Here is a 14,527-nt window from a genome sequence, read left to right as displayed (position 1 = left end):
AGCTGATTCCCACTTACTCGTGATTTCTGACTTTACTGCCATAGTTAAACAGGTGTGTATGAATCCCTAAGAACCAAGCCCAGATATGTGAAAATCATTTTGAACTTTTCTCCCAAGGTGACTTGTCCAGTTGGCCCCCTTGAGAGAGCATCAGGCTGGGCAGGAGACAGGGAAGGAATCTCATCTCCTTACTGCTTGGCTGAGCAGTGAGATCCATGTGGCAGCACAGGTTTTCCTTATCTCAGAGGCTGCGAATTAAATCCAGAGAGAACCTCCCACACTGAAGGGTCTGAGCTCAAACGAGAGGCCGCAGAACAGCAAAACCTCCACACAAGGCCGCTGGGAGCAGAAGACTGAAGTAAAAGCAGTAAACTCACTTGCAGCAACTTAAGGCCACAGTTTCTCAAGCTGTCCTCTCTCCATTCAGACATGCCTTGAATTTGTTAAGAGCTTTGCCCAGTTAGCAAAAAATAATAGAAAACTTCTATACTGTAAGCCAAAAGAAGATAGCAAGTGATTTAGTTTAGATTTCAGCAGATTCCCTTCTCATCATGATGTGCATGGAACCCCTGCCTCATCACACACACACACACATGCTTTTTCTTTTCCTCCTGAGCAAGTTGGGGAGCTGCTGAGGGCGGTGTGGCCCTTTCAGACAGTTGTTTTGTAAGGCCAGGGGAAGCCTGGCGCCTCCAGCTGGGCTTGGGGTGGAATCAGGTGGAGTTACACGGTAGGTGCCTTCAGCCTGACACCCTTGGCCTGGTGTGGGGCCAGGACTCAGGCAGATCTTTCTACTGTTGCTGCTGCTCTAAAAGTCCTGGATTTCAGTGTGAGCGTCGTGGTATTACTGTGAACAAGCTGTATGAGAAACTTGTGTCTATCCGGAAGTGCACAGGAAGCAGACTCCCACGGAGAGGCCACGTGCTGCTTAATATTAAAGACAATTAGAATTAATCTTAAAAAAAGAATTAATCTTGGAGATATAAGCAACTAGAAACTAGTATGTTATTTGGGTTTGTGTCTCCGGCCTGTGATCCCTCCCCGCCCTCCCAAGTCACCTGAGTTCTCCACATTTTCAAAGAATGGTATGACTGTCCCAGAAAAAGGCATTTTTAGCCCCCCATCCCCCTCACTTTCCTTCTCCTTGGTCTCTGCTCTCTCCCAAAGGGCCAAATAAGACAGTAGAGGACCAAAAGGGAAAAAAGGTCCACCCCTCAAGAGGTTTGCACGGATGGCACTCCCTACTCCCTCCCTCCCTTCACCTCCCCCACCCTCTAGCCCCCGAGTTTGACTGCCTTGCACTTGAACTTCCCAGGATGGTGGCACTGGAGTAAGATTACCCAGAGGCAAGGAGCTGATCGTTCCACCAACCATTCGACTGCTTAATTCTGAAGCCAGATGGCCATGAGCCTAAAGGTGGGAGGGCCCTGTGCCAACTGCTAACATAAAGCACACAGGCACCTCGTGTGTACTGTCAAGGAAACTTGCGGGAAAGCATCAGGACGGGAATCCAAAAGAGAAGGCTACAGTCACCTACCCTGTGTTGCCTCCTTTGCTTTCCTGTTACTTGAAACTGGGCTTCCCTGATAGCTCAGTTGGTAAAGAATCTGCCTGCAGTGCGGGAGACCTGGGTTCATTCCCTGGGTTGGGAAGATCCCCTGGAGAAGGGAAAGGCTACCCACTCCAGTATTCTGGCCTGGAGAATTCCATGGACTGTATAGTCCATGGGGTCGCAGAGTCAGACATGACTGAGCAACTTTCACTTCACTTCACTTGAAATGGAAAACAAGGTTTAGTGGATGAGGTGAGAGGGACAGGGAAGGGAGCAAGTCTGTCTCAGTCGCCACCCTAAAGTCAGCTAGGATTGTATGTGAGAACCTGGACCTAAAGCAAACCCAGAGTATTGTTAGCCCTAAATGATGTGTGATGGCAGGACCTCTCCCCCCAGCTGTCTCCTAGCCTGGGGGGTCACAAAAGAGATGACGCCAGTGCCCCACCTTCCTGCCCATTTCACCATGGGGACAAGGGCTGTAGCCTCAGGCTCTTCAGATCTAGGGTACAACCTATGAACAACCTACCTCATTCTGAAACCTTGACTGCTCTTAGTAGGAAAGTCAAGTCAGGTCTGTACGAGCAGCCCGCTCACCTCTGGCCATGGCTCCATCAGCAAATCTGGATGCTCTCACCCATACTGCATAACCCTTGGTAAGTAGCCAAAGCTTGAAGCTGGTTTGCTAGTACAGCCTGGATAGTTACAATTTTAAATGGAAAGCTATTGAGGAAAGGTCCATCTTAAACTTGCTTTTAGGACAGTACCTAGCTAGGCCAGTAGAATCCAAACCTTGAACAAACTTGAGCACTCTACTCCATTAGAGAAAACAAAACTAAAATGATAAAAACACATACAAATAAAAGTTGAAATTTTTTCTTTCCATATTTCAGTGGTAAATCTTGCCCACATTTCCCCCAGACCAAGGCCTCTTGAAGATAGGGACCATGTCTTTTCTTGTAACTTAGTACAGTACCTTAAGTTTAAAGGTCCTCTATTGTTGAATGACTGACACAATAAACTTGTAATTAGGACTTATTCCAAAGAGAAAAATGTTACAATAGGAAGACAGCAGTGTTGAGGCAGCTGGGGATTCCACTCGTGGCTCTGCCACTAGCCCCTGTGAAACCCTGGATCCTTGGCTTCATGTTTCCCTCAGTCTTTGTTCAGTCACCAAGTCAACACTGCTGACTCTGCGACCCCATAGACGTCCCTTCTGCATGCCAGCCTTCCCTGCCCTGCATCTCCTGGAGTTTACCCAAACTCATGTCCATTGAGTCGGTGATGCCAACCATCTCATCCTCTGTTGTCCCCTTCTCCTGCCTTCAATCTTTCCCTGCATCAGGATCTTGCCCAGTGAGTCAGAGCTGACTCTTTGCATCAGATGGCTGAAGTATTGGAGCTTCAGCATCAGTCCTTCCAATGAATATTCAGGGTTGATTTCCTTTAGGGTTGACTGGCTTGATCTCTTGTCTCTCGAGAGTCTTCTCCAGCACGTTTGAAAGCATCAATTCTTTGGCGCTCAGCCTTCTTTATAGTCCAACTCTCACATCCGTACATGACTACTGGGAGTCTTGGATTTGCTGGCTTCTAAGGCCTTATCTGGGGACTTCCCTGGTGGCTCAGACGGTAAAGCATCTGTCTACAATGCGTGAGACCCGGGTTCGATCCCTAGGTCAGGAAGATCCCCTGGAGAAGGAAATGGCAATCCACTCCAGTACTATTGCCTGGAAAATCCCATGGACAGAGGAGGCTGGTAGGCTACAGTCCATGGGGTCGCAAAGAGTCAGACACGACTGAGCGACTTCACTTTCAAGGCCTTATCTGGGCTTCCCTGATGGATCAGACGGTAAAGAACCTGCCTGCAATGTACAAGACCTGATTCAGTCCCTGGGTCAGGAAGATCCCCTGGAGAAGGGAATGGCAACCCACTCCAGTATTCCAGCCTGAAGAATTCTATGGACAGAGGAGCCTGGTTGGCTATAGCCCATGGGTCACAAAGAGTTGGATACAACTGAGACTAACATTTTCACTCCCCCCCCGCCCCACTTTTCAAGGCCTATATTCCAGAAAATGCTTTTATTTAATCTCTCCTCATGTATGAGTCAATTGGGCTGATAAGCTAATCTAGCTTATTAGTAGAGCTGCTAGAATAATACAACAGCAATGTCCTAGTAGTTACATAATCCAACTACCAGACTTAAGTCCAGGAATGTGGACTCAGGCCTGGAGATAAAGGCACTGCTGAAACACTTAGCTTTAGAAATTCGAGGCATTAGGTTTCCTAGGTGGCAAAGAACCCACCTGCAATGCAGGAGATGCAGGAGACCTGGGTTCAACCCTGGGTTGGGAAGATCCCCTGGAGGAGGGCATGGCAACCCACTCCAGTATTCTTGCCTGGAGAATCCCATGGACAGAGGAGCCCAGTGGCTACAGCCCATGGGGTCACAAAGAGTTGGACCCGACTGAAGTGACAGCATGCACATTCAAGGCATTAGGTATGAATGGATTACTTGATCAGCAGAAAAGAGATCACGTAGGAGACTCTCATCGCTACCCTGATTCTCCAGCTCCGAGTGCTTCCCCATTCATTGACAAACACGGCAGTGACTGCTGGGCCGCTCGATGCACTATCACTTCCATATTACTGACATAACTGTCACTATTTCTGATATTAGTATGAGAATTATACACAAGTAAAAACATCAATAATGGTTGACTTATTCCATATCCAAATCAGGAACCAAGTCCCACTTATTTTTCTTAGATATGTAAAACAATAATGCTCAAGAAGGCTCTTGGTGCTCCCCCTGCTGGTAAAAAGATCACGCTACTTCACAGAGCCAAGTTTTCCATGAACTGCCTCTGCCTCTCTAGCTCTCTCCCTTACCAGACATACCCTGTAGGCTAAACCCCACACGGACCGAGTGACTTACCGTTGGACTCAAAGCCCGCAAATGTGTGTCCCGTTGGTCATACTGTCTTGCTCAGCTTCATGCCTTCAGCACTCAAAAGACAGTATGTAGGCACGTATTTGTGGTTGACCAAATTGTTCCTTACATTTGCACAGTGCTGTAGAGTTCAAAGCATTTTGAATACATTATCTCACTCTTCCCCAAACAATTCTGCAGTGTAGGTGACTTCATGTTATTTTATAGAGAGAAAAAGAGATGTAGAGACATTGAAATGATGGCAAGATCAAGTCATTCCAAGCGAGAGACCAAGAAAAACTCTGGTCTTCTGGCCTCTAAATTTCATTCCCTTTCAGTACGTTGAAAACATGGTATCCAGAAACATGGGGAGAAATTCACTTAAAAGGGACTGAAAAATCTACTGGATGTTAGGAAAAGACAGTCACAAGCCACAAATTAACTATAGTTTTAAATTCAAATAACTGGCAGAGTAGAACAGCTGACTTACTAATTTCCCACTATTGCCATGCCCAGAAGTTGAACTTGTAAAAACACAGCAACAATCCAGGTCCTATTTACCTCTTGAGGCCACAACTGAAAACCGAGAAATCAAAGACTTTCACGCACCTCCAATGTGGGTAAGTCTACCATTAATGCACTTTATTAAAATGCTCTTGATTACACAGCCTATTTCCTTTTAGTGTAGATACATTTCTAAAAAGCTTGGTTATGACAAAAACAATGCAGGCTACATGTGGTTCGTATACATTCCCAGTCCTAGAACACTGCACGGTATGTAGCAGGTGCTCAATAAACATTTCCTCTGCAACTTGTTTTCAGCGCTGTATGGTTCGTGCTGTCTATCGACACTGCTGAAATGGCTGGATGTTGACTACATCTTGATTTAGCTACCATACAAGGATTCCCTGCCGCCAGGCCCAAGTACCACTTAGGTCTCCCAATCACAAGGAGCAGAGATATTAAAGAATTACAGTCAGCTGACTAGATGTGGATCCAAAGCGTGTTTTAGTCACTGCCTCACTGGTCATTTTGCAGTAGGCTGTCCACCAAAGTGACAGCTATGTTGGGGCTCATCGCTGGGTTGAAAAATCCAAGATTAAAACATTCTCCTTGGGCTTGTTTGTGATGATGTTTCATCCTTGCAAACTAGAAGACAGGAAGTTGAGGTGCTAAATAATGGTCAAATTTCAACTTTAAGACAAAATTTATGTATCTAGCAGGGTTTTGTAACACAGGTATTGTAGGTTTGTGAAGCCGATACTAAAGGGAGGTGTTGACCTTTATCCCAAAGTTCTAGTCTTCAAGGCTGTCAGCTCTATTCTGTCAAATGCTGTATTATAGATATTAAATAATAACATGTAAGACACTAAAAAGTAGTCTAATGGAGAGAAGACTTGAGAGTTTGAGAGTTACTCAGTGGGCCTGGAACCCTGGCCCACTTTCTTAGCTTTATGAGTGGTACCACCACCTACCATCACCACCGCCCACTGCCACCCAGTGGGTTGTAAGGGGAGAAGTTGGATAAAATGTGGGCAAGGTGTGTGGCACATGTGATGGAGACATCATTTGGCAATTCAATGATCATACAGCCTGGGTGGTAAAATCCTGGTTGGGAATCTTGAGTAATTTCAAACATCTTTAAGATTTGTTCTAGACGTCCTCATTTGGCACCTTAACGATCATAAAGCTTGGGCGATAAAATCTTGGTTGGGAATCTTGAGTAATTTCAAACATCTTTGTTCTAGACATCCTCATTTGGCACCTCAATGATCCTAAAGTCTGGGCAATAAAATCTTGGTTGGGAATCTTAAGTAATTTCAAACATCTTTAAGATCTGCTCTAGCACTAAACTCTTAGAATTCTCTGAAGGAGAACAAGGAGGCCACACAAAATAGTTTATGATATTGTTTAAGGCTATTCAAAGTGTACAGACATAGAAGGTTCATAAAATTTTTATGGGAAGACAGTGCAAATGATAACAATGTGAGAGTCCAGTGGTGTTAATCAAAACAATGACAAGAAAATCTGAGCGATCTTATAAAAACAGCTGGAAATAGCTAGTTAGAACCATACCACATTTCCAGCTTATATTCCAAAGTCAAGCCTAAGGCAAAAACTGAACAAAGTTAGAACTGCTCTCGAAAAACGTGCCATGAAGACAATACTATTTGTCAATAAACACAACACAACAGAAATGCAAAAAGGCAAAATGGTTGTCTGAGAAGGCCTTACAAATAGCTGAGAAAAGAAGAGAAGTGAAAGGCAAAGGCGAAAAGGAAGGATATACCCATCTGAATGCAGACTTCCGAAGAATAGCAAGGAGAGATAAGAAAGCTTTCATGCAGCACTTCACTTTGCATTCAGTGAACAGTGCAAAGAAACAGAGGAAAACAACAGAATGGGAAAGACTAGAGGTCTCTTCAAGAAAAGCAGAGATACCAAGGAAACATTTCATGCAAAGACAGAAATGGTATGGACCTAACAGAAGCAGAAGAGATTAAAAAGAGGTGGCAAGAATAACCAGAACTGTACAAAAAAGATTTTCACAACCCAGATAATCACAATGGTGTGATCACTCACCTAGAGCCAGACATCCTGGAATGTGAAGTCAAGTGGGCCTTAGGAAGCATCACTACGAACAAAGCTAGTGGAGGTGATGGAATTCCAGTTGAGCTATTTCAAATCCTAAAAGATGATGCTGTGAAAAGTGCTGCACTCAATATGCCAGCAAATTTGGAAAATTCAGCAGTGGCCACAGGACTGGAAAAGGTCAGTTTTCATTCCAATCCCAAAGAAGGGCAATGCCAAAGAATGCTCAAACTATCACAGAATTGCACTCATCTCACATATTAGCAAAGTAATGGTCAAAATTCTCCAAACCAAGCTTCAACAGTACATGAATTGTGAACTTCCAGATGGTCAAGCTGAATTTAGAAAAGGCAGAGGAACTAGAGATCAAACTGCCAACATCTGTTGGATCATAGAAAAAGAAAGTTTCAGAATAACATCTACTTCTGCTTCATTGACTACGCCAAAGCCTCTGACTGTGTGGATCATAAAAACTGTGGAAAATTCTGAAAGAGATGGGAATACCAGACCACCTTATCTGCCTCCTGAGATATCTGTAGGCAGGTCAAGAAGCAACAGTTAGAACTGGACATGGAACAACAGCCTGGTTCCACATTGGGAAAGGAGTACGTCATGTCTGTATATTGTCACCCTGCTTATTTAACTTCTTTGCAGAGTCCATCATGTGAAATGCCAAGCTGGATAAAGCACAAGCTGGAATCAAGATTTCCAAGAGAAATGTCAATAACCTTAGATACATAGATGACACCACCCTTATGGCAGAAAGCGAAGAACAACTAAAGAGCCTCTTGATGAAAGTGAAAGACAGTGAAAAAGTTGGCTTAAAACTCAACATTCAGAAAACGAAGATCATGGCATCTGGTCCCATCACTTCATGGCAAATAGATGGAGGAACAGTGGAAACAGTGAGACTTTCTTTTCTTGGGCTCCAAAATCACTGCAGATGGTAATTGCAGTGAAATTAGAAGATGCCTGGTCCTTGGAAGAAAAGCTATGACCAACCTAGACAGCATATTGAAAAGCAGAGATTACTTTCCAACAAAGGTCCGTCTAGTCAAGGCTGTGGTTTTTCCAGTGGTCATTTGTGGATGTGAGAGTTGGGACCATAAAGAAGGCTGAGCACTGAAGAACTGATGCTCTTGAACTGTGGTGTTGGAGAAGACTCTTGAGAGTCTCTTGGACTGCAAGGAGATCCAACCAGTCCATCCTAAAGGAAATCAGTCCTGAATATTCATTGGAAGGACTGATGCTGAAGCTGAAACTCCAATACTCTGGCCACCTGATGTGAAGAACTGACTCATATGAAAGACCCTGATGCTGGGAAAGATTGAAGGTGGAGGAGAAGGGAGGACAGAGGATGAGATGGTTGGAGGGCATCACCAACTCAATGGACAAGAGTTTGGGTAAACTCTGGGAGTTGGTGATGGACAGGGAGGCCTGGCGTGCTGCAGTCCATGGGGTCGCAAAGAGTTGGACATGACTGAGCGACCGAACATATATACATACACACATGTATATGTGTGTGTATACAGTACATCCATATACACACATACACATATATATGTGAAAAGATTCAAAAAATATTTACCTGAACCTCCTATGTATTTGGGTCTATTCCATGCTACTAAATTTTTTTTTAGGTAACAACTCAGTAGTTTCCTTGATGCCCAACTGGGGTTACAACCTATAATTTGAAGACCATTGAACTGGAGTATTTCAAGCTCTTAGCTAACTGAGAATTATGTAGAATTATGTAGGTCCATACCTGGGGGTTAAGAAAAACAACCAAGCAAGCACATTTGTCCATAATATTTTAATACTTTTCCACTTTTAAATACTGGTTTTAATTTTGTGATTGTAACATGGAAGATCCAACTTTATTATTTTTTAAAAACATCATCCGGATCATAAAGCTATTTAGAATAGTTACACTCTACACACTCCCAAGGTACGTAAAATGATTATGTTTTGAGTTTGTAGATGAACAATGACAATAATCGAAATACACTGTCTGTACAACTTCTGGATGAAATACTGGTGAAAAGCGTTTAACTGGACAACAACTAATAAGTTTAAAGATAACCAGCACAATTTCACAAGAGAACCAGCTCAGCCCAACTAAAATTTTCTCAATAGCAACGGACACTGATGTTGTAGAGGAGTACAAATTAGCTGATGAAACTGAAGAAACGGGCCCCTCACTCCTCCTGTTCCCCCTTTCGTATTGTGACATCCCTCCCAGTCGCCGCCCTCCTTGGTCTGGCTGCCCCTGTGGCGAACCCGAATCACAAGCTGCTATGACATACCCTCTACCTCAAAATCAGGACTCCTGAATTTCAAGTGAAACACCGTGCTCTCCTCAACTGTACAGTGTGAACTCAGGGACAAATCCCCTCATCGCCAGTACTTTTCATGTTTCTATCACAGTACAAAAGAGCAACTGAGTAGAAAAGAGTAAAATCTTTTTTTTTTTTTGGCTTGGGGAAGGTAAGTAGGAAATAACTGTAGATAAGAAAACATCATGTATATTCAGCATGTTGGAATTAGCCATATGGAAATAATTCTAGAGGGTCTGAATGTTGTCTAAAGGGCTAGTACAGCTCCAAATTTTGATTTCTTTTAAACTTCCTTCGTGTTCCCTAACTCATTTTCTAAACCTGGTTGGGCAGGATTAACCCTAGTGAAGTTCCAGTGCAATTATCTGAAGATAAAATGTATCTTTTTCTTTTCTTAATACAAATATTTTTAGTGTAATCATTTTATTTACAGAATTGCAAAAGTATATCATTTAGTGCAAATGCAACTAATGAAGATTTAGACACTGCTCTGTAAACTGTCCATACCTTTGTAAAATAAAGCTATCCAATTTAGTCATGATAGTTATCAGAAATGGCAAACAGAGAAACATTTATAGTGGGCAGATAGAATATTTTTTAAGATTCCCATCAGTGGCTATGGTGAATAAACCTTCCCTCCCCAACCCTCCCATCCCAATTGCAGGACTGATTGTAAAATAAAATACACACTTGAGGTATAAATTTTTCTTTCTTAAACATCACGATATAAAATATTAACGGTGATGTAGTAAACTGATAAGATAACTTGTTTTATTTGCCTTAACTAGCATTACCACCATATAGGCACTTCTCCACGTAGTCAAATTATGAACGGCTTTTTTCTGTAATAAGGCATATTCCATGCACATCATTTAGAGAAAGGTAAATTAAAAAATAGAAAAGATTTATGGAGCATGAAATCTGCGTGCATGTAATGTGAGCATATGCTTTATATGTATTTTTCTCTCTGTACAGAATAATAAATACCACTATATCTGATGCAAGTAATTAACTTCCAGGATTGTGTATATTAAGTGATCAGACTAATCCCATCATTAAGTTATCACCTTGCATTTATCATTAAGACTCCATTACCATGTATGAAATATATACAGGACATGTTCCACATGACATGACTTTCTGCTTTACAAAATGGGTCTGGTTTCTTTGTTTCTATAGAGATGAACAAGTGAGCAAAGCATCTACAAAATGCTTCTGATTTATGTAAGCACACTTGTGTATAAACAAAATGAAGATTCTGAAGTGGGCAGTCATTTCTACTTCAGTGAGTTCCATTCCCTGCCTCAACTCCATGTGTCAAGGTTTTCAAAGAGGGGGGCCTAAAACTAAAAAAGGTATTTTACATTTAACTTCTTACAGCAACTAAAGAAAGAATTTCAGTTCGAATCACACTGACTTCTTTTCTGCCCTGCTAAAGTTTCTGATCAAGAGGCAAACAGGAGTGATACCCACATTTTCTATGCCTATCTTGTAACATAGCTTTTAAACCAACCCAAATTAGAATGAACAAACATACGTTACTGAATACTAGAAATACTGGATCAAACGTCAAACAGCGAGATTTGCTGGAACAATACCGTATGCCCTCTCACGTGTGTCAGGAAAACATGAGCTCATTTTATTCTGACCGTTTTACCAGAAAGTAGTTTATACCTAGTAAGGTTGTACAGGTGTTTCTGTTTGGAGGCAGACAGAACCAATTCAGGAATTACCAAATTGTGTTTGTAATAAACTGAAAAAAACCTGTAGCACACAGTACACAACTAAAAATACAATAGAAATATAAAGATATCTGGAGAAAAAAATAAAGCTTTTCACTCTTTCTCCATCAGAACCAAGGTTCTTCATGGGAGTAAGACTATAGAAAAGGCGAAATCACACGTTATTGACAGCCCTCAGTTATTAAGAGACACTGTACATAACAACATGAATTATTATAGAAATCAGCAGCAACGAATTCTATGATTATACAAAGCAAAAAAGTCAAAAAATTCCAGACACAGACTTGACTGTGGGCCTAAAAAAAGAACCCCATCCAGGCACCTGGCACACAGAAAGCGCGTGCCCCACGTGCGTCCAACTTGTGTGCTTTTCCTCTGCGCACGGAGCCTGACACAACTGAGGGTCTCAGGCCGAACCACAGTAAATTAAAAATTCTGAAAAAGTTTCCAAAAATTAAAGCATCAATTCCTAGTTGTGATTCAAAGTTGATTTTTTTTTCTCTTTTAGGAGCAAGCAAATAAAAATATAGCCATATACATGTAATTTTACATGTATGTATAGTTATATGCTGAGCAAGGAGATCTAGCGGAAGACAGCTAGTGTTAAGATGTTCAGCTTTGCTACTGCGGTATTTCTTCATTTTTGAACACAAGGCCAAGGTGTTGGGCCACATACAAGGCTATAGATCCTATGTTCCAGCTTAGAGCATTCAATTTTGTTTTTTAACTTTTTTCCTCCAACATGGAATGTCACACAGCCTTGCTTCAGTCACTGTAGGAAAGAAAATAACAAGTAAAACATTCAGTACTCTATGCCCACTAACAGCTGCGGGACTACCAGAACAGACTTCTCCCTCCTTCTGAATCCATGGCATGCACAGAATCTCTACTGAAGTTTTATATTTTAAGGACTTTTCGCCTTAAGGAATTATTAACTTTACATATTTGAAACGTATCATCAGAAAAGGAGGCATAAGAAATCTTGTGAAGGCTAGAAAAAAATCAAGACAGACAAAGTGCTACAGGAAGCGAAAAGGGAATTAAGCAGAGGTCTCTGGATCTGCACCCCACAGAGCGGAACTTCCTTTGCTTAGTGTTCAGTATAAACTATTCTATACAGTATCAAGAATTTACTTAGGCTATGGGAAAGAGGACTGCCTTATCTTAAGAAATACCTTGTCAAATGAGTTTAAGAGTTCTAAATTTTAAATATCTTTGGGTCTTCTTTATGGAATTTCTCTAAAGATGATATACACTATTGAAAGTTACTATTTCTCCATCATCAAACTAACAATGGTAGCTTTCCTAAGGTTTCAATGCTAGGATCCAGTTCACACATACATCTCCCCAGATTATTATGAAACAAACTGTAACTTTAGGTTAATGAAGATTTAATATAGGTAAATGAAAATCCGATTTTCTGTCAGAAAGAAGTTCAATCTGGACTCAAAGAGTCCGGTTCTGTCTTTATACACACACATACACTGTATAAGATATTCTAAAAATACTGTATTTAGGTAGTACACTTATGCTTTAAGAGACTCCTTCAAAGGTCAGACTTTGTCCCAAACACTAACCATTCAGAGAAGACCAGAACCTGTTTAACATTTTCATGTAACCTATTTTCCTGGGAAAAGCTACATATCTGGGACTTCAATACAATAATCCCTGTGTTGGTATCTGAAAGTAAACTAAGCCTTTTTTTTTCTTTAAAGAAGTAACAGAATCAGAAATCAGACAATTATATAAGTAGTTCTCAACTGGATGCAAAGACGCTAGAACTCATGTGTAACAAGAGGACTATAATTTTTTTTTTTTGGCCGTGCCACGTGGCTTGTGGAATCTCAGTTCCCCGTCCAAGGACTGACTGAACCTGGGCCAGGGCGGTGAGAACCTAGAATCCTAACTACTAGGCCAGCAGGGAACTCCCAAGAGGACTATAATTTAAATTGCACTGGGAGAATATTTCTCACCTATCAAGTTGGAAAAAATCAGAAAGGTTTATTTCCTACACTGTGTGATTGTCAGAGAAATAGTACTCCCGACATGTTAGTGTTGGTGAGATGGTAAACTAATACAACCTCTACAGAGGGCACTATCTGAATTACAAACGTACAAGACACCTGAAGTGCCAGCAGTGCCACGGCTAATAATTTACTCACAAACTAAATGACACATGGATATGACTGCAATATTGTTTGCTCCAGCAAAAGCTAGAAGCAACTTTAACATCTGCAAGTGGAGAACTGGTTAGATAAATGTACGTGCATCCATACAATGGGATTCTACAGAGCCATAAAAAAAAGAATAAAGCAGCTCTGCACCAACGTGGAAAGACCTTCAAGATAAAGCTTAAGAAAAGCAAGATGCAGAACCCACTTACAGTATGCAGCCTTTTACCAATAACAATAAAGGTGTCTATATGGCAGGAATACACTTGTACTTCCTTATTCAAGTGAAAATAAAACACTTCTGGAAAAACACAAGAAACTACGAGTAGCAGCTATACACTGTGGTATGTGGGGGTATGCGTGATGGTGCAAAACTGGGTGATTAGGAGACAGGGGATAAACTTTACTGTGTATCTTTTCAAACTTTTGACTTCTGAACCGTGCTAACATACCACTTACTGAAAAAAAATGATTTTGGTGCCTAGCACAAAGATACTCAGTGCAGCATTATTTGACAATAAAAACATGGAACCAGCCAGACATTAATATGGGCCAGTGCTTAATAAATTTTACAACGTTTATACAACAGATGTTAAAAGAATGATATAGTTTTATCTTTCTATGTCCTAATAGTCAAGATATATTAAATAGAAAAAGCAAGCTGCAAGACAATACTTTGGGGAAAAAAAAAAATCAAAGATATATGTTAGTACATACATACAAGCCTGGAAGAATATACAAAAACTCAAAAGTATTTTCTGGGAAGGGAAAAATAAGGGAAATTGTACTTACTTATTATGTCTGCAAGAGCCATGTTAATCAAATAAAGTTTTAAAAAAAGGATAAAATATATTTTTCAGTACCTGTTAATACTAGAACAAAATAGGTTTTCCTGCAGTTTTTTCTTGTACGTAAGAAGTAAAACGCTTTAGAAACTTTGGATATTCTCGCTTTGCCACTGCCCTTAACACTGAGGCTGGTGCCCATCCTCCAGGGTTTACTGTGAGACAAAGGAAAATGCAAACTGTTAAAGTAATCCCCCAAACACGAAGCACTCATTTTGTTCTTCTGCTTTAAAAAAAATTTTCCTCACATTGAAACAGCACCTCTTAAAAAGTCTTGGATCACTCAGTCCTTAGTACTGTATCAACCACCAGATGAGAACAGGTAACAAATTAGAAAGCATTTATTACTGTTCTAAAATATT

General features: G+C 41.2%; 1 protein-coding gene across 2 annotated transcripts in view; it reads right to left on the bottom strand.

Moving 5' to 3' along the window:
* Positions 1–8,896: 8,896 nt before the first annotated feature.
* Positions 8,897–14,527, bottom strand: part of CERT1 (ceramide transporter 1) — a 130,877-nt gene continuing 125,246 nt past the window's right edge. The window contains exons 17-18 of one of the 2 annotated variants that reach the window (XM_068966615.1): positions 14,184–14,320; positions 8,897–11,921 (exon numbers count right to left, since the gene is read on the bottom strand). In XM_068966615.1, coding sequence (XP_068822716.1) covers positions 14,193–14,320 — 128 coding nt within the window. In that variant the 3' untranslated portion in view covers positions 8,897–11,921; positions 14,184–14,192. The remainder of the gene's footprint in view (positions 11,922–14,183; positions 14,321–14,527) is intronic. The other variant, XM_068966616.1, reaches the window with a different exon arrangement.

Source organism: Capricornis sumatraensis, chromosome 2 (genome assembly GCF_032405125.1).
Source record: "Capricornis sumatraensis isolate serow.1 chromosome 2, serow.2, whole genome shotgun sequence".
NCBI lineage: Eukaryota > Metazoa > Chordata > Mammalia > Artiodactyla > Bovidae > Capricornis > Capricornis sumatraensis.
This window is presented reverse-complemented; position numbering and strand designations above follow the sequence as displayed.